At 39.2% G+C, this 27,043-nt stretch overlaps 1 protein-coding gene across 2 annotated transcripts in view; it reads right to left on the bottom strand.

Moving 5' to 3' along the window:
• The window catches only part of tprb (translocated promoter region b, nuclear basket protein), a 77,912-nt gene that overhangs the window by 26,688 nt on the left and 24,181 nt on the right, over positions 1-27,043 (bottom strand). For both annotated transcript variants that reach the window (XM_072273993.1, XM_072273994.1), the window contains exons 9-28: positions 26,689-26,776; positions 26,437-26,577; positions 26,258-26,352; positions 23,446-23,643; positions 22,874-22,981; positions 22,247-22,473; positions 18,779-18,942; positions 15,903-16,054; positions 12,183-12,331; positions 11,344-11,506; positions 10,900-11,034; positions 8,004-8,144; positions 7,619-7,781; positions 6,812-6,978; positions 5,537-5,689; positions 3,809-3,925; positions 3,405-3,608; positions 2,178-2,362; positions 506-653; positions 159-296 (exon numbers count right to left, since the gene is read on the bottom strand). In XM_072273993.1, coding sequence (XP_072130094.1) covers positions 159-296; positions 506-653; positions 2,178-2,362; positions 3,405-3,608; positions 3,809-3,925; positions 5,537-5,689; positions 6,812-6,978; positions 7,619-7,781; positions 8,004-8,144; positions 10,900-11,034; positions 11,344-11,506; positions 12,183-12,331; positions 15,903-16,054; positions 18,779-18,942; positions 22,247-22,473; positions 22,874-22,981; positions 23,446-23,643; positions 26,258-26,352; positions 26,437-26,577; positions 26,689-26,776 — 3,036 coding nt within the window. The remainder of the gene's footprint in view (positions 1-158; positions 297-505; positions 654-2,177; positions 2,363-3,404; positions 3,609-3,808; positions 3,926-5,536; positions 5,690-6,811; positions 6,979-7,618; positions 7,782-8,003; positions 8,145-10,899; positions 11,035-11,343; positions 11,507-12,182; positions 12,332-15,902; positions 16,055-18,778; positions 18,943-22,246; positions 22,474-22,873; positions 22,982-23,445; positions 23,644-26,257; positions 26,353-26,436; positions 26,578-26,688; positions 26,777-27,043) is intronic.

Here is a 27,043-nt window from a genome sequence, read left to right as displayed (position 1 = left end):
CAGAGCCAATCAGCTCTCATAATTTGCAAATCCTTTCTGCATGGCAGATTGAACTGATTTGTCCATTATACTCAAATACCATACTAACAATCATCCCATCTAATAATCCTACTAATTCCCTCACATCACAAACCACTGTTCTGGGAAGGTATACTGACCTTTGCCCTTGATTGTTGGAGTTCTTGCTCTAACCTTTCCTTCTCATCCCTCAGCATCTTATTGGTCTCAATCAGAACATTCATAGTCTCTGTCTTCTTCATTAACTCATCATGTTGTGCCAGTGTTTTGGCAGTCACCTGCACACAAAAAAGAACTGTGAAGCAAACTGTTCAATTCAAAATTGTTAAAACATTTAAACAAGGGGAGCTAAAGGAGGCAATATTTGGAAGGTGTACTTTCCAGTAATAACTATAACCTCCATTGTTCAAAGGCACCTAATTTGCTTAATATTATAGCTCATCCTTAATTTCTGAAAGAATTTTATAATTAAAGCTAGTACGTTTACCTGGACCTTTTCCCTTTCAGAGTTAAGACTGTCTTGCACCTCCTTTAGTTCTCTCTCCAAATTCTCCACACGCTGACGATAACGCAGAGCCTCAACTTGGGCCACTTCAAATCTTGTTTCTGCAATTTCCCTTTCTCTTCGCACAAACCTATGGTATGCAGATTTGGTTAAAATGTTAAGCATTGATTTTTTTTTGGAAACCAGGTGTTTTTTCCTTCTCTTTTGCATCTACTTTCTCTCTTAAGTATAAAGGCTGAAGGCAGAATGAAATTTCTGGCAAAAATAAGATGGTCACAACTACAAATGCAACAGAAGCTGATGGATCCAGGTGCACATTCAGGAATGTTAAAATATTGTGGGAAATCCCAAAGTAGCATAACTAGACTATAAATTGAAGGCATTCAGTAGATCAGAAGTGAATGAGCAAAAGTAGCTGTTCTGAAGAACAACTGTGAGATGGATCTTTCACAGTGATGAAATATTAGGGCATCAAATTACTCTGAGATGTAGTACAGCAGACTTTATCCAAATATAATGGGAAGTGCTATGACAAACCGTGATACAAATCCTTAGCAATTTATGGCAATCCCCATATTCAAAATGTTCCTAAAACCATTGCGAAGTGACGGCAAAAAACTGTTCCAAGATACTTCACAGAACCAAATCAGCTAAAAAGGGAGGTGGAAAGGCAGAGAGGCTGAACGTAACAAATGGTGAAGTGAAGCTATATGTAAAATCCAGACCAGGAATTGAAGTTTATGGGCAGGCACAAGGGCATCTGGTGGAGAAGGAGAAACTGAGTTAAACCACGAACTGCAAAATTTTAAAATCAGAGACTTTAGGGGAGAAGGTTATGGGTTAGCAAGTTAGGAGGCAATAGAAGACTAGGAGTTGGTGCAGGGTATTACAAATCTGGACAGAGAAAGGTCTTCAGTGGCAGATCAATTGTGGCATAACATGCAAGGAGTTGGTCTTTCTAACAGATTGTACAGGAGTTTGACAGAATTAAGTAGAGGGTAGAATGAGATGTGTATAACTTCCACAACCTAGTACGGCCTAAAGCATTGCTGGGAGAGGAAATGCAATCAGTAACAAGTACACTTAACTCAAGAAAATGGTCTCTTTCTTCCCAATAACATTTAGTGAAAGGAAGTTTGTAGCTTTTCCAAATATGAACCTCCAACAACAATTAGTTAAAGAATAACAGAAAGCACAGCAGATCAACTAAATATCAGCTGACATGTGGAGCTTAATGCCATGCCTCAGGATGAAGACTCTTTGGTAACTAGCAAAAGAAGCTGCCTTTAGATGGTGCCTATTCGGTGCATATTAAAAGAAAATGAATTACAGACCAATAATAATAAATGAGACAGATACTTATTGCCAAATTTGTTTCATTTCATCCATTATGAAGTCATTTAAGCGACATAAAAATTAAGATATCTTAAGAAAACAATCTAAAATAAATATCGTAAGTTACAAATGTGCCACCTAACAATGCAAACAATTTATTCCACCAACTTTCTTATATTACAATTAAACTTCATACAAAGACAAGAAAAATTAATTTTGATTAAAACAAGATGCAGGCAACTCTAATAACGTTTTAGATGCAATTTTGTACACATAACTGAGTTCTATCAATGAAAATGTCAACACTGCCTATATTTACCTCAGAATTTCAAGTAACTGTTCCTGGGACTTTCCTTCTTCATTGAAAGATGTATTGAAGGAGGTTTGAGCTGTTTCTTGCACTGTAGTCACCATCTTATTGCTAAGGCTCTCCACTTGCTCAAGCAACAGTTTGTTCTGTTTCTGCAGATCTTCACAACGTGCAGTTAGTTTGGAAACTTCATCCTACACAATGAGACAAATGATATTGATCTAGATGAATACCTGGTAACCCTGCTGACCCCATGTACCAGCTGCCCTTGATAGTCACATGCTGGTCAACTTTCAATGCTTATCTGACAATCCTTTCTGAATTGTTGTAGATGGTACACAAGACAAGCACATGAATAACTTTGGGGAGGTGGGCATGCCACTCACAAAATATCCAGTCTTGGGCAGAAATTGTATAATCTGAAGCTTTGCTAATGGATTAAGTAAACAGATCTCAAGATGGAAGGGAATTATTCGATTAGTTGGCTATAAGCAAGTTTCCTTGATCTGACATAAATGGCCAATGAACACATAATCTTCCTTAATGCTTCTACACCAAACTCCTTTTACAAATGGGGGCTCTCTCCGTCAGAAAGCCCAGTACAGCTTTGAGATGAAAATTGCACTTGGCTTTCTGACAGAGATAACCTGCTTCAATTCAACCTGTACCCACGTTTTAGCTAAACCCATAATTAGATTATTAAGTTCAAAAAGAACTGTAAAGTATTCCTGTGGTATCAGGTTGAGAGATCAGTAATTAGCTACTTCATATTTATGGTGCTTTGAAAACTGCAGCAAATTTCCCTATACTGAATAGTTGTCAGCAGAATAACTATTATAAAAGACAAGATTAGTTGATGTTATCTAAGGGATATTGCTTTTTCTATGCCTATTGTTTCAAAAATCCCACAGATTAGAAAGAAACCACATCAAGTACAATTTTGGGCAAAGACTAAAAAGGAAAATATCTTGCAGATGGAAGGACAGGAAACTTACTGGATTGTTCTTCTCTGACTTGAATCAGGCCACATGGATCAAAAGCAAAAATTACAAAGTGACTGAATTTAGATCATTTAAATAGTGCCGAACAGGAGGACAAATAAACAATAGATTGAGTCACTGGCACCGAATTCTGAATAGATACAAACTACATTTAATTTGCCGAGACCATTTATATTTCCTTATAGAAACAAACTAAATAAAAAGACTTATTTGCACAATTTTTAAACCTACTTACCTTCAATATTCTTTCTATTTCATCCTTGGCAGCCTTGCACTCCAACATCTGTGCCTCAGCCTTTTGAGAAGCATCTTCCAACTTCTGCCGTTCCTGTGCATTTGTTGAAACTTGCTCTTTAGCAATCTGAAGTGCTTCCACGTCAGCAGCATGCAGCATCAGCTCGCGTTCATATTTATTCTGTGCTTCAGATGCCAACCTGGCCTAAAAACACCAATAAAAAGGTCTGTTAAAACTACAAATTGGGCAAAAACCAAACTGTTTCATTCTTTACAAACTGTGGTAATACCCCCAACCACTTCACTATCAAATAAGGTATGTATCATTGTCAAACAATTTTTTATGTTGATCAGTTATGACTCATACAACCATAGAACCACAGTGCCCAAGATAATTATGCAGACCTGCTCCTGACAATCAGCTCTTGCTTGCTGTTCATTGGCTGCCGCAGTAGCTGCTCGCTGAACAGCATCCTGAAGCTCTGCCTGAAGATTGCTCAGATTCCTCCTCAGTTCTGATGCCTGCAATCAATGCAATAGAATAATGTAATGAAATAAAGTTGCATCAATGAATGGTCCAGCAATAAAATATCGGCTAAAGGATTACAATTATTCATTATTAAATCCATGACATGATGGTTCCTTGACGCAACAAAAAAAAAATGTATATTTAAGTTTCTATGGTTTACACCAACTGGCAGAGCTTTGAGGGAAATTAACCCCTTTAAGCTCATGACATTACACATCGAGCTCAAAATTCCATTCAGCAGACGACATCAGTGCAGTATTCAAAAAGATAAATTAAAAATATATAAAGCCTTAAGGTAATTGAAATCTATATTTGTGGATCAAAAAGGAACCTTGTTTTCCACATTCTATCTTGAAAGAAACAAAGCATTTCCTTATAAACGTGGTCCTCAAGTTTCAGCAAAATCCTTGCAAATTTTCTCTGGTCTCTTTCAAACATATTGATAGCTTTTCTATAGGTAGGTGACCAAAACTGCACACAATACTTCAAATTTAGTCTCACCAATGCCTTATACAATATAACATCCCAACTCGGGTACTCAATATTTGGAATAAATCCTCCCCTGGTTTGTTGTCCCAAAGTGCAACACTTCACACGTGTCTGTATTAAATTCCACCTGCCATTTTTCAGCCCTTTCGTTTGCAGCTGGTCCAGATCCCACTGCAAGCTTTGATGCCCTTCCTTACTGTCCACTACCTCCCTAATCTTGCTGTCATCCACAAATCTGCTGAACCAGTTCACCACATTATCATCCAAATCATTAACATAGATGGCAAAAAACATGGACCCAGCACCACGAGCCACAGGCCATCAATCAGGGAGGGAACTATCTAACATCACTCTCTGGCTTCTCCCACAAAGCAAATGAATAATTAAACTATTTCGTCCTGAGAGCTACACAACTGAAACTTCTGGACCAGCCTCTCATGTGGGACTTTGTCAAAGGCCTAGCTAAAGTCCATGTAGACAACATCCACTGCCTGTCCTTCATCAACTTTCCTGGTAACCTCCTCGAAAAACTCTAAGATCGGTTGGACATGACCTACCATGCACAAAGCCATGTTGACTATCCTTAATTAGGGCATGACTATCCAAACACTTATATACTACTGTATTTTGTCCCTTGGAAAAATTTTCCAATAATATACCCACTACTTACTCACCTGCCTATAATTTCCCAGCTTATTCTTTTTCCTTGAACAACACAGCAGCATTAGCTATCCTCCAGTCCTGTGGCTAGTGGTGTTGGGCCCATGTTATTTGTCATCTATGTTAATGACGGCCACAAGAGTGTACACGACTGATGCTCGTTAGAACCTGTTCGGCAAGTTTCCTGCCCCAATGAAGCAGCATCAAGCCCCAAACAAATGAAGGGACTCTTGGCAATTTTCTCAATTTGTTTCTGTTCTTTAAGAATTGTCCCATATAAGCAGTAGCCCTGATTAACCAATTGCCCAATTAATCCACTCTGTAGCAATCTTAAAATTCAAACTCTGGATTCACTAAAATCAACAATCATGACTAGGCATATATTAAGCAACTTAAAGCATTTTATTTTATCTTTGCAAGGGATTACTCCTGCCATTTCCAATGAAATGTCATACCTGTTGCTCCAAATTTTCTATGGCCTTGTGCTTCTCATCGGTGATAGCTTGTTTTTCATTTTCAGATTCCAACATGCGCTTCTCTAACTGCGCCAGATATTCACTAGACTCTTTGAGCCGAGATTCCACTGCAGCCCGTACTTCTTCCGTTACCTGAGAATGTGTCAAAGAAAAAAAAATCAGTTACACCATTAAAATTACTTTCGTAGGGGACATTGATCAGTTCCAGCTACCTAGTCAATCATGCACAACTTCTTGTACTAACTTGTTACAATTGTAGATTTATACTGAAATGATAAGGCATATCAAACTTAATTTTAAAGGGGTCCTTTTCTAGTTAGCTGCTGATGACTAGTGGTGTTCTACAGGGGTCAGTGTTGGGACTGCCCCTTAACATTATATGTCAGTGATTCGGATGATAAAATTGATGGCTTTGTGGCCAAGTTTGCAAATGATTCGAAGAGAGGTGGAGGGGTAGCGTTGAAGAAGCAGAGTTGCAGAAGGATTTAGAAAGAATGGGAGAATGAGCAAAGTGGCAGTTGGAATATAGTGTAGGGAAGTGTATGGTCATGCACTTTGATAGAAGAAATAAAGACATAGACTATTTTCTAAAAGGGGAGAAAGTTCAAAAATCAGTTGTGAAGGAACTTAAGTTAACTTGCAGGTTGAGCCAATAGTAAGGAAGGTAAATGGAATGTTAGCATTCATTTTGAGAGGACTGGAATACAAGGGCAATGATGTGATGCTGAAGCTCTATAAGGCATTGGTCAGACTGTACTTGGGAGTATCGTGAGCAGTTTTGGGCCCTTTATCTAAGAAGAAATGAGCTGATATTGGAGAGGATCCAGAGGAGGTTCATGAGAATGATTCTGGGAATGAAAGGATTAACATCTAGAGCCAGAGGGCACAGCCTCAGAATAGAGGGATATCCATTTAGAACAGAGATGAGGAATTTCTTGGGCCAGAAGGGGGCGAATCTGTGAAATTCATTGCCACAGACGGCTATTATTGAGTATACTTAAAGCGGAGGTTGACAGGTGCTTGGTTAGTCAGGCTATTAAAGGTTATGGGGAAAAGGCAGGAGAAATGGGTTTAAGAGGGATAATAAATCAGCCAAGGAGCAGATTTGATGGGCTGAGTGATCTTATTTTGCTCCTGGGTCTTATGGCCATAATTCAAACCTTACTCGAATGGAAGTCAACTCTTGCTTCATATTTTCTCACGTTCAACCTATCATCAAAACAACACATTTCTTTTATGTATATAAGAAGTTACCTGTTTCTCTTTACTAAGAGACTCCTCCAGACTAAGGACCATGTCTCTGTATTGTTCCACATTGCTTGTAGTAGTTTTGAGGCGTTCTCTCAAGTCACTCATCTGTTCATTTGCATGCCTAAGCTGTGCTCGAAGGTTATCAATATCTTCTTCTGTATTTGAGTCACCTGAGAATAGATCAGAGCTATATGGCTAACAGAAATTTCAATCAACAATAACGCCTCACTCTTTATGGAAGTAATTTATTCTGATGTTATTCTTCTTCACTATCATATAGTGAACTAGTGTTGTAACTGTTCCCTAAAGAGCACTTCCACTAACAAGTTCAGTCACTAACTCTCAAGCCATGTAAATGTGTAGTGTGGGGGTTGAAGGGGGAGGGGCAAGGTTCAAGAAAAAAAAACAAAAACTCTTTAAAGTTTGACTAAGCTAGACTCTCTCTATTTTTCCTTGCAGCTCAGCTCTGTGCTCTTGAGAGCACATCAGGTTAGGTAATAAACTAAGTCTTTGCAAGCTACATCCATGCATTATGAATGAGAGCAATAACAACTTGCTCAAGATAAGCGATTGGAAAACAATAACAAAGTTGGTTTAAAACTATGTAATCTAAGAGTTTATACAAAACTATACCTACAGATAAACATTATCCATAAACAATCAGATATTAAAACTGTGAATATTAAGCTGTAAATGAAATATTCCTATTGAAGGGTTACACCAGATTATAGAGGGATGTTGAGAGTGAGCACTGGCTCAAGAGACAGAAGAACTTGGACCTATTTAAACATGTTCATATAGATGACTTACCTTTAGAATCACTTCCCTTCGTCTCTGCCAATTTAGTTTCAAGATTGTTCAATTGTAGCTTCAAGGCACTAACTTCTTTTTCTGAGTTTTTCAGAAGTTCTTTCGTCTTTGTGTGAAGATTAGACTCCATCTCAAGCTGCTTCTTGATTTCCATAAGTTGAATCTTCAAGAAAAGGTAGAAATTAATACACATCTAAAGGAAAAATTTATAGAACCAATCAAAACAGCAACATTTACTCTATTGTAAAATGATTTGTGAACATTGGTTCCCTTTCATTTTCTACTCTGACCTCCAATAATTTGCTGGCCTCTTAAATTTGTCTAAACACTATTGAAAATATTAATTATACATCCTATACCATTATTTTTAAAGGTGTAAACTTACATCCTGGTTTCTGACGAGTAAATGACGTTGATCCACTTCATATTCGCATTTTTTCTTCAGTTTCTCAATTTCACGCTCTTGTTTTTCAATCTGGTTGTTTAAGCGCTGCTTGGTCTCAGTTTCCGCACGTTCCAAACTCAGCTATGTATTGGCAAGAATTCAATGTAAACAGAATTAATTTAAAACAAAACATGAACAAAGGTTTTTAAAACATAAAAAACAATCCTATGTATTCTAGGAGAAAATAATCCCAAATCTTTATTCCGAGTCTCCATAGATTATTCTCCAATGCTTGCCAAGAGAATTGTTTCTACTAAGACCAATTTTATACATGTAAATATTCTTTAAAAATAATTGTTCATTTGAAGGCAAACTACAAATTAACTACAGCAGGGGTCCCCAACCGTTTTTTGCACCGCGGACCGGTTTAATATTGACAATATTCTTGCGGACCGACCAACCCAGCAGGGGGGGGGTTGTTAAAGTAGGGTTAAACTCACCTCAACATGTCCTTTACAGTTAGGGTTGCCAACTTTCTCACTCCCAAATAAGGGACAAAAGTAGCAGTCAAATCCCGGGACACTTTACCCCAGGAAAGACTACCGTGACCATGAAGCCTTGCGTGGGCACCTGTGTGCACATGCGCGTACGTGCCAATTTTTCTCCCCACAAATCGGTTTTGCCTTCATCTTCCCGACTATACTGTACATACATTATTTCTACTTTATATAGGCTGTGTATTTATCATATCATTCCCGCTTTTACTATATGCATTTGGTATGATTTGTTAGGTTTGTTTTGGGTCTGGGAACACTCAAAAATTTTTCCCATATAAATTACTGGTAATTGCTTCTTCACCACGCCATTTCCGCACGAAAGGTTTCATAGGAACGTTCTACCTTAGCGGGGGAAATACGGGACAAACCAATTTAGCCCAATATATGGGATGTCCCAGCAAATACAGGACAATTGGCAACCCTACATTCAAGTTCAACAGTGCATGACAGGGAATGAGGAAATGTGCAGTTGACTCATATCGTTTCCTCATGGCCACATGCTTTGCGGCCCGGTGGTTGGGGACCACTGAACTACAGGTTTCCCCCGCTATCCGAAGGTAGAGCATTCCTATGAAACGGTTCATAAGCTGGAATGTCGTAAAGTGAAGAAGCAACTACCATTTATTAATATGGGAAAAATTTTTGAGCGTTCCCAGACCCAAAAAATACCCTACAAAATCATGCCAAATAACACATAAAAAACCTAAAATAACAGTAACATATAGTAAAAGCAGGAATGATATGATAAATACACAGCCTATGTAAAGTAAAAATACTTTTCAGCACTGTCTAGCGCAGCAAAAATCTCACAGCTGCACTTTTGGCAGAAACACTCTCTCCAGTAACCTTTAAGCTATGAAGCTGCCAAATCATACCAAATAACGCATAAAATACACAGCCTACGTAAACTAGAAACACTTTTCAGCACTGTCTAGTGCAGCGAAAATCTCACGGCAGCACTCTTGGCGCAAGCGCTCAGCAGAAACACTCTCTCCAGGAACCTTTAAGCTATGAAGCTGCCAAATCATACCAAATAATGCATAAAAATGCACAGCCTATATAAAGTATAAATAATGTATGTACAGTAGCCAAACTCACTAATGCCATATTTACTGTTGATGGTTTGAAGCCTTTAAAATCATTCACTGCTTCAGGACACAATTTTCTCCAAAAGCCATTTCTCATTGAGACTGTTAGCCTATCGAGAGCATCTCCAATGTTGATGATTGCCAATTTTATATTGTATTCATTCTAAATCTCTCACAAAGACGCTTTGGAGTTGCCCTCTCTGTCAATGGTACTTACGATAAAGCGCATCACATTTTACATATAGTAAGCCTTAATTGTGGCTATTAGGCCTTGGTCACACAGCTGAAGCAACGATGTCGTATTTGGCGGTAAGAATGCAACACGAATGTTAGCGCCTTACTCGGTAATGCCAGGCGGATGAGCAGCACAATTACCGACAATCACAAGACACCTATTATCGAGGTACGAGGTTATTTTCTCTGCAGTATTTTTCAACCAAAGGACTAACGTATCCACTCATGTACTCAGTAAAAAGCACTCGGGTATTCCAACCACTTGGATGTGAACGGAACACAACGGGAAGTGTTTTCTTATCAACGCCTTTAAGTGCCCTGGGATTTTCTCAATGGTACACTAGTAGAGGCTTAAGGATAGTATCACCAGTGGCGTTAATAATAGGCATTAGGGTAAACCTGTCCTTCGATGCCTTGTGTCCCTTAGCCTGCTTTTCTTCTATCGAAATAAATGTCTTGCTCGGCAATTTTTTCCAATAAATTGCAGTTTCGTCACAGTTAAACCAAATGCCGTTCCTCTCTGCGTATAAATAGTGCCAATGGTGGACGCAGGCAAGTTCAACGCGTGGACAATGTCCTTACTTCGTTCACCACCATCGAAACGCTTAATCATGTCTAGCTTTACGCCCAGTGTAACACCCTTACAAGCTCTTTTAGGCTTTTCCGATACCTTAGAACTCATCTTGCTAACGGATGCACAAAATAAATCGAGATAAAGCACGTGTTTAAGCAATGGCGGCTGCCGCGGCTAGAATGCAGTTCCAGGGGAGGAGTTTGGCTGTTCGGGCGCGCACTGCCTTTTTCCGTAACAGTGAAAACACCTCCTGTGAGCGAAAACAGTTAACTAATGCAAGTCTTTTGTAGTAGCCAGGTTTCGTAAAGCGAATGTTCAGAAAATGGGGGCCACCTGTATTAATAAACTGCTATCACCATAATTCAAGTTACTGTCACCTCTTACACCAAATATTCTGTAACTAATACTTCTACTTCAAGACCACAAATTTTTAAATAGTATACCTGAATGGACTGTAAATTTGTTAGTAACAAACTTTGTCCCCTGTGTTCTGCGAACTTTGAATCCCGCTCTTGTGTCAGGCGTATTTCAGCCATCTTCAACATATCTTTTTCTTTTCTCAAATTTTCTCCTCGGGTCTGTCAGAACATTACAAGAGATTAATAAGTTCTCAACTGCTCAGCTTCCTAAAACTATTGCAACTTATTTCAAATGAAATGGATTCTTTCCATAAAAAGATAAAACACTTTAAAACAAAACATGGTACAGCCAAGATTTAAGCCAAGTAGCAGCATTGGACAAACTTTATTCAATAAACAAGTAATGTTACAAAGCCTGTGAAATACTTCACCGTATGTATAATAAAAGGAAAATTGGCAAGTGACTATGTGCTCTCTTCCAAACTTAAAATATTTTCTCCAGGTATACTGTCTCCTTAAAATTCTTACCTCTTCTAAAGCCAATTTTTCATTTGATGCTCGCAAATCCTGAGTCATGCTGTTTATTATGTGTTCTTGCTTCTGCACTGTTGTGGTAAGCTTCTGACACCTGTCTCGCAGAGAAGCAATTTCACGGCGGAATCCATCTACGTTGTTTTGCAGCATCTCATATCTAACATTAAAATTGAATTGTTACATTTTGTGATAATCCATAGTAGACCATTTGCCAGATTAGAACAGAAATAAGAAAAATTTATGGTAATTTCTAACAAACATGATTTATACTTTTATTTCAATCGAGCCTTGCAGTGTTTTCAGAAAAAAACTAGCCAAAAAAAACAGTCAATTCCTCCCTATCACTTGCTTCAATGCCTGTCCTCCAGAATTAACTGTAAACATAAATAATAAGCACAACTTTAAGCAGCATTCCTTGTTAAAGGGTTTCCATAAAACAACATAAAATAAAGAGGGTGACATTAATGCAAGTACCATATGAACAATATTACGACAAAAATATCAAGGTTTTTTGAGTTGAGAAAGAAACAAAGCACAAAAAGTGAACTGGATGTACTGTAGCCCCATAAACATTCAGAAAAAGGAGCAAATTTCTCCTAAGTGTGCAAGTAATAAAATATCATTAGAGTTTCCATTCTAAGACAGAAACACAAGGCTAATAGGTCTTCAGGGTGCATATTTTAATGCACTGAAGAGAACTTTTCAAAATCAGAATACAGGAAAAGCAGGCCTGAGTTTGAGGGAATAAACACCAGAGAACTACATCAAATCAGAGATTTGTAATTTAGGTAACCCTTTGAAGAAAGCTATAAAGGATTGATTCTCATACATACCGTTTAGAGGCAAATTCCAGTTGGGTAGACAGTTTTGTGTTTTCTGTTCTTATCTGTGTCAATTGTTCTTGAAGTTTCTCGTTCTGATCATTTAACATTTTGTCATTCTCTGCCTTTTCTTTTTTGTAATTATCAAAATGTAATTGAAGCTGAAACAGTGATTTTTAAAATTCTTAGAAATCCACACACAAATTCTTTGCTTTTGACAACCAAATATAAATATTTCATTTTATTTTAATTACTTTTGTAGCAATTTAATTACCAAACATTTTAAATTTTCAAGTTCTCAAAATTTATGGATGAAATAGTGCCACCTGCAGCATGTTCACTTCCAAACTGCACATCAACCCGATCTGTAAATTTATTGTTAAAAAAGATCTACAGATGCTGGACGAAGACCCGATGCAGCCTGGAGAATGACTTTTCCAAGCACATTCACTCATGGGACTTCCCCGTGGCCACCTATTTTAATTCCACTTTGCATTCCAACATGCCAGTCCATGGCCTCTTCTACTGCCATGAGGCCACTCTCAGATTAGAGAAACATCTTGTATTCCTTCTGGGTAGCCTTTAATCTGATGGCATAAACATCAATTTCTCTAATTTCTAGTAATTTCTTCCCCCCTCACCTCTTCCCACCTACGCATCACATCCCTCTGGTTCCCTCCTCCCCAGCTTCTCACTTCATCCTCCCTCCCTTACCCAGATGCCTGAACCCTCACCTGGTTTCAACTATCACTTGCCAGCTTGTACTCTTGCCCTTCCCCCACCTTCTTATTCTGACTTTACTCCTTCTTTTCCAGTTCTGACGAAGGGTCTCAGCCTGAAAAGTTAACTGTTTATCTGTTTAATCCCCTCCATGATGTTGCCTGACCTGCTGGGTACCTCCAGATTTTAATGTGTTGCAATTTTATCACCATAAAGCAGTTGATCACTAATATCACTGCCAGTTGCAGGCTACTGCATGACCAGACAGCAAATAGCTCATGAAGTGAATTCAGCTGCAGAGTTGGATGGTATGCTCAGAACATTAGAATCATTTGTGTTTAAAAGGAGAATAAACATATAGTTTTCTTATTATTACTTTCTTTATCTTATTGTGTTTTTATTGTGTTGATTGGATCAGGAGTACAATTATTCTATTCTCCTTTACACTTGTGTACAAGAAATGAGATTACACAACATTGAATACTGAATCTATAGTGGGGGAGTCTAGGACTGGGGGGGGAGGGGGGCACAGCCTCAGAAGGATGTCCCCCTTTTACAGAGATGAGGAGGAAGGTCTTCAGCCAGAGACAGCTGTGGAGACCAAGTCATTGGGTATATTTAAAGCAGAGGTTGATAGATTCTTGATTAGTAAAGGGGAGGGGTGTCAGAAGTTACAGGAAGAAGGCAGGAGAATGGAGTTAAAGGGAGAATAAATCATCCATGATAGAATGGCAGATCAGACTCGATGGACCGAATGTCCTAATTCTGCTGCCATGGCTTATGGGGTTAAATCCACATGCTGGATGTATCATAAACCACAAGACAGTCAACCTGAAGAGGCAGCAATTGTTAAACAGATACTTACAGAAGGGAATTTCAAAAATGCATAAAAGGCAAGAGGATACAAAATAAAATATGCAAATTATGAAGTACTATTTGCCCTACAAGAGAGAAGGAACAAAGGCAGTTTATGGGAACAGGGAGGGGAAATGTGACAACATTTTGGTAATTCTGATCATAATTCAGTTGATTTGGCATTATTACTGAAAAGGACAAAGTGAGAGACAAGCAGCAAAATTTCTCAACTGGTGTATGGCCAACTGCAATTGACTGCAATTTGATTTTACACATGGAATAGGAATAGCTGAAGTTGATTTGGTCTCAGAAAACAGAATTGTGATTCTAAATTACTTCAGTGTTTCATGAACATATCTGAGGAGAAACAAGAAAAATACAATGGCAGGGAATTGGGTTGAGACGCTATGGCAGGAAGTAGGGTATATTAGGCCTTACTATTTCTAAAAAGTCTACTGATATCTTCACATATGCAAGTTAGTTAAACAAATAGAATTCAATTGGAAATCACATGTATTTAATAATAGAAGACACAATTTGAACTAAATAACTAAAGAGCATGGATACAAGCTAATATTTAGAATAAACGAGCAGAGGATGACATTCTTCATCTGGAAAAATATATACATGGGTTAGAATTAACTGCTTAAAACCATGAGATTTATTAAAGGTTCTTCGATGAACAGTGATCCTCAACATGTAAGATTTTGAACGATGTAGATAGAAAGTTAGGTGAGTCTCCAAATTGAGCGCTCTTAACTACTTTGGCTTCAGGTGTCTAGGGTCCAGATTCTGCATTTTCTTTAAAATATACTCGTGTTTAGCTAAGTTGTTGGTCATCTGCTCCAATCTACCCATGTCAAAGTACATTATTAGAATCACATATCCAACGTCTAAAGAAATAAAATCAAGTTTTAATACACAGTATTGTTGATTTCATCCCCAATGTGAAAACTAAATGATAACCTTAAATATTCTCATGAAAATCAAAGTTTCTTTGTTGAACTACTTATCAGGAGACCACAGTTAGTGTTCCCCTCACTGACCACCATCACAAGCATACTCCAAGGATGTGTGCTTAGCCCACTGCTCTAGTCCTCTACACTCATGACTGTGTGCTGAAGCACAGCTCAAACACCATCTATAAATTTAGCAACAACACCACTGCTATTAGTACAATCTCAGATGACAATGAGGAGGCATACAGGAACGAGACAGATCAATTGGTTGAGTGACACAACAGCAGCAGCAAGACTGAGGAACTGATTGTGGACCTCAGGTAGGGAAAGTCAGGAAACACACACACCAGCCCTCATTGCGGGGTCAGGGCTGGAAAGAATGAGCAGTTTCAAGTTCTTGGGCATTGACATCTCAAACGATCCATCTTGGGCACAGCACAGTGAAGCAATCACATGCAGCAACTTGATTTCATTTGGAATTTGAGATTTGTTTCATCAACAAAGACTACTGCAAATTTCTATAAGTGTACTGTGGAAAGCCATACAGGTTGCATTGTAGGCTGAGTATGGATTGCAAGAGGGTGCGGAGAGTTACAAGACTCAGCCAGCTCCATCACGGGCACAACCCTCCCCACCTTCCAGAATCTTCAAGAGATAATGCCTCAAAAAGGTAGCATCTATCAATAACAACTCACCATTGGGACATGCCCTCTTCTCATACATCCATCAGGGAGGAAGTACAGGAGCTTAAGAACACACACTTAATAATTTAAGAACAGCCACCACCAAGTTTCTGAATGGTTCATGAACTACCTTGATATTCCTTTATTGGACAACCTTTTTTTGCAATTTAGATTTTTACGACTTTGCACTATACTGCTGCCACAAAACAATAAATTTCATATTATGTCAGTGGCAAGACTTTTTTCTTATTCTGAAGCTTGTGGTGGGAACCAGATGATTTAATGAAATATCAGAAACTGCTAAATTATGCAGAATAAAAATGTGATTAAAATCTCTAAAAACTCAACCACTAACACAGATGAAACAATATTATTTGCCATTTTAAATGTTTACACTATTTTTCACTGTATTACACCAACAATAACACCAGTATAAATCCAGGTAAATCAACGTTTAAGATGAGTAAATAGAACATAAGTGCTGCGGAGAAATAGTGTACTTTACCCCTCCTTACCTGTTTTAGTGCTGTCCTTGATTGAACAAGTTCTGCAGACTCGACTGTAGGAACTGGAGCTGGTGTGGAGGTCAACTGTGGCAATTGTTTTGTTTGACCTGGAGACCGTTTTGGAGTGGATGATATTAAAGGCATCTCTTCTGTTATATTTCCTAATTTTGGGTGACAGCACGGGCAAACCACATCTTAATAGGTCTTTTAAAATATCTTAAAATTGACCACATGGCAAGTTTCCAACCAGTATAGATTTAAACAAATCAATTAGCCTCCTCATGGGTTGTAAATCCATGATTCTTTACATAGAACATAGAATAGTACAGCACAGTACAGGCCCTTCGGCCCACAATGTTGTGCCCACCCTCAAACCCTGCCTCCCATATAACCACCCACCTTAAATTCCTCCATATACCTGTCTAGTAGTCTCTTAAACTTCACTAGTGTATCTGCCTCCACCACTGACTCAGGCATTGCATTCCACGCACTAACCACTCTCTGAGTAAAAAACCTTCCTCTAATATCCCCCTTGAACTTCCCACCCCTTACCTTAAAGCCATGTCCTCTTGTATTGAGCAGTGGTGCCCTGGGGAAGAGGCGCTGGCTGTCCACTCTATCTATTCCTCTTATTATCTTGTACACCTCTATCATGTCTCCTCTCATCCTCTTCTCTCCAGAGAGTAAAGCCCTAGCTCCCTTAATCTCTGATCATAATGCATACTCTCTAAACCAAGCAGCATCCTGGTAAATCTCCTCTGTACCCTTTCCAATGCTTCCATATCCTTCCTAGTGAGGCGACCAGAACTGGACACAGTACTCCAAGCGAGGCCTAACCAGAGTTTTATAGAGCTGCATCATTACATCGCGACTCTTAAACTCTATCCCTCGACTTATAAAAGCTAACACCACATAAGCTTTCTTAACTACCCTATCCACCTGTGAGGCAACTTTCAGGGATCTGTGGACATGTACCCCCAGATCCTTCTGCTCCTCCACACTACCAAGCATCCTGCCATTTACTTTGTACTCTGCCTTGGAGTTTGTCCTTCCAAAGTGTACCACCTCACACTTCTCTGGGTTGAACTCCATCTGCCACTTCTCAGCCCACTTCTGCATCCTATCAATGTCTCCCTGCAGTCTTCGACAATCCTCTACACTATCTACAACACCACCAACCTTTGTGTTGTCTGCAAACTTGCCAACCTACCCTTCTACCCCCACATCCAGGTCGTTAATAAAAATCACAAAAAGTAGAGGTCCCAGAACAGATCCTGTGGGATACCACTAGTCACAATCCTCCAACCTGAATGTACTCCCTCCACCACGACCCTCTGCCTTCTGCAGGCAAGCCATATCAAATTTTTTCATATCAATCACAGGAAATCCTAACTTAAATTAGCCCATGCATACGTCAAGTCTGCACCTTGATCATATCCCCTCAAACCTTCTTGCTCCACAAGCTCAGTTCACCTGATTTTTAGCTGCATCAGTGCCAAAAAGCTAAGCTTAGTCTACATCACCTCATAAATAAATTTCTCCAGCAGTGAAAACATCGTCAAATATGCTCCGTACCCTCTGTGGCTTAGACCTTCCTGTAGTCAGGGTTAATTTATAGTACTCACCTCCTCTACAAAACATACTCATGTTTTCTGCTCTCAGATTTTATTCTTCCTCTTCCTCAAAGGTAAAAACCACCTTTGATTTTTTTCTTGCCAATATTTTTACATGCACTATTTGCCTTCCAAATATCCTTTAGTTCATTCCTACACCTTTTGTTTCTACAAGCTTTGTGAAATAGCTAACCCTTGTTGGGTCCAAGAGAAAGGGTTACATTCAAGCGACCAGTCATTTTCATAATGGAAACAAACCCAAAACTTTCAGTCTCAATCATCAAATGCCTCAACGCACTCTGACCAATTTACTGAAACTTACTGAGAATGACACAAGAAACATTTGACACATTGTTCTTCTGGAAACCACCATGGACCAATTTCTGTGCAAACTATTCCAGTTACCTTATTTCTCTGCACCACTACAATCTATTCTCATTGTCACATGCACATCAACTTACTTTTATTCTTGTCCTATACTGAGGGAAAATTTTCAGTACCAATCAATCTACTGCTACAACTTGGATGCAAACGAAACAGTGTTATAGAGAAAATATGCAATTTCACAGATAGAACCTGGAGATCCTTGGAACATTAATTGCAATGCAATAGTGCTACTCAACTACTTTCTAGTTTCTACTTCCAATTCATTTTGCTTGCTTATTCTAATTGTTCACACATACCACTTTTTTACCTTTGCCCTTTTGCGTAATAATGCCAAATAAACTGAATTTTAAGTCATCACCATTACCCCTTGTCCAACTTCATCTTGAAGTGCTTGTTATCTGATTTAAATATTTGAAATTCATTTTACATGTTCTACTTTTGTTTCAATTAAATGTTGCGATCTCTCTCTGCCTATTTTGCTTGTTGAGCACTCTAGACTTTAAGCCAACATGCTTCTGGACTGATATACAAGCATTTTCTAACTCTTCACTGGCCTAATAAGCTTCAAACTCTCACACTTTACCCTCCAATAAATACTCTAAAGAGCCTTGCTTCCCTAGATTCCTTTAATAACTGATTTTGTCGCATCACAAAGTTGAAAATAATTTTTCTTCATTGCTTTTAAGTATTCTGGTGACATTTTTCTATCAGTTCACAACACAAGTAACTGATTTTCTTTCAATGCTTTTCAGAAACGAGTACATATGTCCCATTCCTTCCTCTGACACTGCCCACGAATAACAAAAAAAAATGCACAAAATCTCACTTTGTGAATTACTCAGCATGCCATGCAAATTAAATAACATTTGGTAATTCTCTCCTTACCCTGTGTTGGTATTGTCACTCCAGTCATCTGTGTAAGCAGCGTACGGTACATGTCCCGCTGCCGAACAATTGATTCCACTAATTGCATCTGATGACTTCTGGCTTCACGAAGGCGTTCAAGTTCATTCAGAGCCTCTGTAAGATTCAGCTGAAGTTCGGAAATTCTGCAGTTCAAAGAGATTATTAATTCTACCTATGGAATTACTTCTAAAAAAGACAACTTTGATGGGTAACATTTAGAGTCTAACTGAATTAAATGTTTTGTCTAACTGTTAGACAAAACACTACCTCTAGACCAATAAGGGAGCAGCAGGGATATGCTCATGACAAACATAACCCAGAGACATGAGACAACAGAGAACTGGTCTTTAACAGAGAGACAATGAGGTTTTGAGGGTAAGAGGGACTGATGTTGATAATGCTAAATCCAATCTGTTACGATGCAATTACTGGGAATATATCAGCAGAGTATGCTGCCAGGAAGTATCCAAAGTTAAAATAAAGGTATAATGTGAAGTTACAGTGAAGCCATAAAGGGATTTAGTGGATTATGAAATTGATTCATTAATTCATAGGAAATGAAAGTTCATTTGGGAAATTTCATATTAAAACAAGCAGTCATCTCTAGCTTGCATGTACTGAGCAAATGCTAATTATCCTGCTAGGTGTTGCCAACATTGACCTAAATTTCAGTTCCAGCTACTATTGCTTCTACATCTCATTTCCACCATTTCCCTCTCTGTGTTCTCATTCATCTTTCAGCTAGATCCAAAGATTCTAAGTCAATTCATCATCAACAAACGTACAAATTATAAAACCTGGAGATTTGTTTGCTTAACAGGTAGTCGCAAAGCACGGAATCCGAAAGAACCCAACTTAAAAGGAAATATGACCAACCACCAGTGCCCAGAGGTTTAAAAAAAAACATGCAATTAGAAATGAGCAACAACAGCAATCCAAACAAAATTGAGCTCTTAGGTCCAAACCACCTAAGCAGCTCAGAGCAGGTTTAAAGCCGCAGCACTCAGTTCACATATTTGATGCATCCGCTCCAGAGTTAATAAATAAGCCTTCACCACCAGCTCTCTGCTTGCACCAATACCATGTGCATCATTCAGGTTCACTTGGACTCCACTGTTTATTTTGATTTCCTTAACACTCGAGATGCTCTTTATCAACTACAGCTCAATATTTAATACAATCATCCCACAAAACTAATAAGCTTCAAGACTTCCTTGTGCGAATGGATCGATGATTTCCTCACTTGTAGGTCCCAAATAGTTCAGATTGGCAACAACATCTCCTGTACAACAGCACAGATGCACAAGGCTGCATGCTTAGCCCCTGCTCTACTTGCTTTATTCTGAAGACAGTTCCAATGCCATATTTAGCTTGCTAACAACACCACAGTTATTGGCCAAATCAAAGGTGGTGACAGACCAGCACATAAGAAGGAGATTGAAAATCTAGCTGAGTGATGCCACAACAACAAACTTTCCCTCAAAGTCAGCAAGACCAAGGAGATGATTATTGACTTCATGAGGAAGAAACCAAAAGTCCATGAACCAATTGATCAGAGGATCAGGCGATCAGAAGTGGAGAGGATCAACAACTTTAAATTCCTTGGTGTTATGAATGCATTACAAATAAGTACCCCTACTTTCTTAGAAGTTTGCGAAGATTCGGTATGTCATCTAAAACGCTGACTAACTTCCATAATGTGTGGTTGAGAGCATCTTAACTGGTTGCATCACAGACTGGTATGGAAACACCAATGCCCTTGTATGAAAAGGCCTAGAAACAGTAGTGGGTACAGCCCAGTCCTTCATGATTAAAACCTTCCCCACCACTGAGCTCATCTACATGGAGCGCTGTAGCAGGAAAGCAGCATTTGCCTCAAGGATTCCAGCCACCTAGACAATGCTGTCTCCTCACTGCTGCCATCAGGATGGGGGAACAGGAGCCTCAGCACCCACACCAGCAAGTTCAGGAACCGTTATTACCCCTCAACCATCAGGCTCTTGAACCATTGTTTACATTTACATCAATTATATTGTAATTTGTCCTTTACTGTGCCTATTGTCTTGTTTATTAATTATTGTACTGTCTTGTACTGTTTTGTGCACTTTATGTAGTCCCGTATAGGCGTGAAGTCTAGCGTAGTTTTGTGTTGCTTCACGTAGCACCATGGTCCTGGAGGATCGTTGTTTCGTTTTTACTGTGTACTATACCAGCAGTTATGGTTGAAATGGCAATAAAAGCGATTTGACTTGACTTGAACTTCACTCACCCCATCACTGAAATGTTCCCAGAACCCATGAATTCACTTTCAAGGACTCGTCATCTCACGTTCTCAATATTTTTTTCTTATTTATTATTATTATCTCATTTTCCTCTAATTATATTGTGTTTCTTGTATTTATTGTGTATGTCTACAATCTCAGGCTTGGATATGGTGACATATATGTACTTTGATAATAAACTTACTTTGATCTGCTCCAAGCTCTGACAAAAGATCATTGATTTGTAACATTTTTTCCTCTAGTCCGATGCAGCTTAGTATAACTATTTCCGGCATATTCTTGCTTTTATGCTAGATTCCAGCAGAAACATTTGAAAAACTAAAGTCATCTTTCAGAATATGTCCAAAGGACCAATTAAATATACAAATGTTTGTAGAAGAAATTCTTCTCTGTGTGGAACACAGAGATAAAACTGATACAAACACAGACACAGTGGTGTAAGGAAGCAACACACATCAAAGTTGCTGGTGAATGCAGCAGGCCAGGCAGCATCTCTAGGAAGAGGTACAGTCGACATTTCGGGCCGAGACCCTTCGTCAGGACTAACTGAAAGAAGAGCTAGTAAGAGATTTGAAAGTGGGAGGGGGAGGGGGAGATCCAGAAAGATAGGAGAAGACAGGAGGGGGAGGGATGGAGCCAAGAGCTGGACAGGTGATTGGCAAAAGGGATATGAGAGGATCATGGGACAGGAGGCCCAGGGAGAAAGAAAAGGGGGAGAGGGGGAAAAATCCCAGAGGATGGGCAAGGGGGTATAGTGAGAGGGACAGAGGGAGAAAAAGGAGAGAGAGAGAGAGAGAGAGAAAGAATGTGTGTATATAAATAAATAACAGATGGGGTACAATGGGGAGGTGGGGCATCAGCGGAAGTTTGAGAAGCTTCTCCTATCATTTTGGATCTCCCCCTCCCCCTCCCACTTTCAAATCTCTTACTAGCTCTTCTTTCAGTTAGTCCTGACGAAGGGTCTCAGCCCGAAACGTCCACTGTACCTCTTCCTAGAGATGCTGCCTGGCCTGCTGCGTTCACCAGCAACTTTGATGTGTGTTGCTTGAATTTCCAGCATCTGCATAATTCCTCGTGTTTGTGGTGTAAGGAAAGCAACTTTTCAACTGGTTTGAGGTGTTTACAGATTAACAACCAACAAGTCATCAGCAATTAAACAACTTACTGCGAAGAAGTTTGTTCCTGCTCTTCCTTTTCCTGTTTTTCAGCAAGTTCACGAACAGTCACCAGTAGTTGTTGATTTTGTTGTTGCAGTTCCTCAACACTACGATAGGTCACCAGGTGCTGAGAAATTACCTCAGAGGAACTGCTTATGTTGGCAGAACTAACTTCATCTTCACGTAAAATATGATTTCCTCGTGCATCTTCCAGTTCCATCAGAAGAATTCTATTCTGAATCACGAGCACAAACATACCCACGTCAGATGAGAAGCAATGGCACATGGATATAACTGCTCCATTAGATCTAAGTAAATTGAATTTTCAAACATACAAAAGCTCATCTAATGCACAGCAATAGGCCATTCAGCAGATGAAAGAAAGTATATTCTCTTCCTAACAACACTGTAGGTGTAGCTACATTTCAGGGACATTAGCAGTTCAAGAAGGCAGCTCATCAGCACCTTCTCAAGGGCAACTAGCAATGGGCAATGAACGCTAGCTTAGCTGGTGACACCCGCATCCCGTAAATGAATTTTTAAAAATTTAGAGCTGTAGACATCGTAGCAGCTGTAGCTGCTTTGACTTACTGGCATGACAATAAAATGTAATATACATAATGCTAAATACTAACCTGCTGTGAAAGATCTGACACTTGCATTTTGTATCTCTGGTTCTCTCTACTAAGCAATGACGCTTGCTTATTCGCTTCATCGGTACATTTTTGTAAACGTCGAATTTCCTACAGAAGCAGATTTTATCAATGTAATTCACTTTAATACAATTCTTTTACAACATAAATTAGCTTGCATAGCATTTTTAAAGGAATGCTTAAACAAAGACAACTTTTCCCCAAGAACTGCTTTTAAAATATGGATCAATAAGTATCAATTGTTGTGATTAAGTTTCACAAAACTATTTTGTCCAGATTATGCACAGACGATATTCATTATTGAAAAGGAAACAGCTAATACCCAGCTTCCTACCATTGTGCCTTTGTACAGCCTTACAGAACCACAGTTGTACAGCGGAGAAACGGGTTGTTCAGGCCACCACATACATGCCAACATTCTTGCCCATCTACAGCAATCCCATTTGCTTGTACCAGCTTTATTTTTCTATTTATATTTTCAAACTGCAGTTATTTGTGGTCAGAAAATGTTTTCAAACCAAGTAATAGTTAAGGAAGTACAGAACAAAAGTTACCTTCATGGCATCTTCTAATTTAGCTGAAAGATTTGCTACAGCTTTTTGCACGCGTTCATATTCTTCACGCTGACGCTTCAGAAGTGGAGCTTTCATCTCTACCTCTTTTACAATTTCATCCAAATATTTATTAACTCTCTTATTTTCCTGTTTTGCCAATAGCAACTGATCTTGAGCTTCAACATACCCATTATATAACTGTGGAAACATTAAGCAAGCATTTTATTTCATCGAAATTACACTTATACATTCTTATTCCAAAGAACTCCCAAGAGAGTGCAGAGTTTACATGTTCCTGCCAGAATTAAAGGCAAAGTCAACAGACATAGGGAACCTTGATTTTCAAGGGATATTGGTAATCTGGTTAAGAAAGAGAGAGAGGTGTATAGCAGGTATAAGCAACAAAGAACAAATGAGATACTTGAAGAGAATAGAAAATGTAAGAAAATACTAAAGAAGGAAATCAGGAAGGCAAAAAGAAGACATGAGGTTGCTTTGGCAGATAATGTGAAGGTAAACCCAAAGGGTTCCTACAAGTATATTAAGAGTAAGAGGATAGTAAGGAACAAAATTGGTCCCCTAGAACAGTGGTCCCCAACCTCTGGGCCGCGAAGAATGCAGCGGTGCAACGGTAGCCGGAACACTGCATTCTTCGCAGCCCGCTATCGGTCTGCAGCCCGGAGGTTGGGGACCACTGCCCTAGAAGATCAGAGTGGTCGTCTATATGTGGAGCCTCATGAGATGGGGGAGATCTTAAACAGTTCTTTTTTGCATCAGTATTTACTCAGGAAACTGGCATAACGTATATGGAAGGAAGGGAAATAAACAGTAGTGTCATGGAACATATAGAGATTAAAGACGAGGTGCTTGCTGCCTTACAGAGAATAAAGGTAGATAAATCCCCCGGGCCTGAATGGTATTTCCTCGGACCTTGAGAGAGATGAGTGTAGAAATTACAGGGGCCCTGGCAGAAATATTTAAAATGTCCTTAGCCACTGGTGTGGTGCCAGAGGATTGGAGGGTAGCTCATGTTGTTCCGTTGTTTAAAAAAGGCTCCAAAGGTAAACCAGGGTAATTACAGGCCAGTGAGCCTGATATCAGTAGTAGGTAAATTATTGGAAGGTGTTCTGAGAGATCGGATATACAAGTATTTGGACAGCCAAGGGCTGATTAAGGATAGTCAGCATGGCTTTGTGTGTGGTAGATCATGTTTAACAAATCTTGTAGAGTTCTTCGAGGTTACCAAGAAAGTATATGAAGGAAACGCTATGGATGTTGTCTACATGGACTTCAGTAAGGCCTTTGACAAGGTCCCACCTAGGAGATTAGTTCAGAAGGTTCAGACACTAGGTATCCATGGAGAGGTTGTAAACTGGATTCGAAATTGGCTGTGTGGGAGAAGACAGAGAGTAGTAGTGGATGTTTGCTTCTCAGACAGGAGGCCCGTGACTAGTGATGTGCCTTGGGGATCTGTGCTGGGATCATTATTGTTTGTTGTCTATATCAATGACCTAGATGATAATGTGGTAAATTGGATCAGCAAGTTTGCTGATGACACTAAGATTGGAAGTGTTGTGGACAGTGAGGAAGGCTTTCAAAGCTTGCAGAGGGATCTGGACCAATTGGAAAAATGGGCCAGAAAATGGCAGATGGAATTCAATGCAGACATGTGTGAGGTTTTGCATTTTGGAAGGACAAATCAAGGTAGGACATACACAATAAATGGTAGGGCACTGAGAAGTGTGGAGGAACAGAGAGATCTGGGAGTTCAGATACATAATTCCCTGAAAGTGGCGTCACAGCTAGACAGGGTTGTAAAGAAGGCTTTCAGCATCCTGGCATTCATAAATCAAAGTATTGAGTATAGGAGTTGGGATGTTACGGTGAGGTTGTATAAGACATTGGTGAGGCCAAATTTGGAGTATTGTGTACAGTTCTGGTTACCTAACTATAGAAAGGATATCAGTAAGACTCAAAGAGTGCAGAGAAGATTTACTAGGATGTTGCCGGGTCTTCAGGAGTTGAGTTACAGGGAAAGATTGAACAGGTTAGGACTTTATTCCTTGGAGCGTAGAAGACTGAGGGGAGATTTGATAGAGGTTTACAGAATTATGAGGGCTATAGACAGAGTAAATGCGAGTAGGCTCTTTCCACTTAGATTAGGAGAGATAAAATACAAGAGGACATGGCTTTAAGGTGAAAGGGGAAAGGTTTAGGGGGAACTTCTTTACTCAGAGTGGTGGGAGTGTGGAAAGAGCTGCCATCTGACGTGGTAAATGCGGGCTCACTCTTAAGTTTTAAGAATAAATTGGATAGATACATGGATGGGAGAGGTCTGGAGGGTTATGGACTGGGTGCAGGTCAATGGGACTAGCAGAATATAAAGTTTCTGCACTGACTAGAAGGGCTGAAGGGCCTGTTTTCTGTGCTGTAGTGTTCTATGGTTCTAAACTCTATCCAGTTTCATTATCATTGCTCTTATGTCACAAATCCTGTGCTTTAAGTAAAATTCTGCTATCAGAGGTTTTGAAAAGCTGCTGTATCTCAAAACAAAGGTGAATTTTGATTGCTCGAGAAAACTGTAAAGGTGCAAGGAAAAGTTCAGTGGCTGACAGTGAAAATTTGAGTCCTAGAAATGTAACTGTAAACAATATGCGTGACAGTCTGTATATAAAGTATGTTATAATTTATCTATGAGCTTCTGAAAATTTTTGATTGAAGCCCAGCAAAGAAACTCAATTATTACCCTCCTATGGTAGACCTCTCCAAGATAAACTGAAATGAACATTAGTAATTAGCACCAGTCTTGTACCTCTGTGAGCTTCATTCCAGGCTTTACGATCTTAGCAACAGCTGCTGCAGTGGGTGACATAGCTGCAAGCTCCTCTTCTGATAAAGCGGCAGCTCCTGTCATACAAAATACACCACCAGTTGGTACATAACAAGACATATTTACTGTTACTAAATATGTTTTTGTATCTACTCAGGCACCTCTAAGCTTTGTAGTTGAAAGCAGATGGTTAGCATTTTCCAGTTCCTTTTCCAATTTGATAATCTTTTCATTTAGTTCAGCAACTGCTTTGGTTTTGGAGGTCTCTGTCTCAATCAGACGATCTTCAGTTACTTTATGAGCTGGAACAAGTATCAAGCAAGTTAATTTTACAAGGAACTTAAACCAAAAACATCGACACCGAAAGCAACTCGAACCAAAAAAAAATACACAGATGTTTGAAATGAATATACCTTCATTTGCCTGTTTTAGTAGACTATGAAGCTCCTCGACAGCTCTGGTGAGTTCAGTTGCTTTAGTTTCAGAATCATCAGCTGCACCCTGCAAAGGTTGAAGGTTTGGTATTTACTACACAACATTCACTGGTGGTTTATCTTAAAATCCAATCACTAGAGGTCAAATGGATGTTCTTAAAAGAGAGCCAGGTCCAACAATATTACTAAAAAATGCAAAATTATCAAGTCATATTGATATGGAACTTGCAGATACTCAAAACGATTAGCAAAGGCATGGAACTGTCAAGAGACAAAAAAATCCAAAACATGGCAGATGGCACAAAGAAGTGTGTAAAATACAAGCAAGGATGTT

This window comes from Mobula birostris, chromosome 12, assembly GCF_030028105.1.
Source record: "Mobula birostris isolate sMobBir1 chromosome 12, sMobBir1.hap1, whole genome shotgun sequence".
Taxonomy (NCBI): Eukaryota; Metazoa; Chordata; class Chondrichthyes; order Myliobatiformes; family Myliobatidae; genus Mobula; species Mobula birostris.
This window is presented reverse-complemented; position numbering and strand designations above follow the sequence as displayed.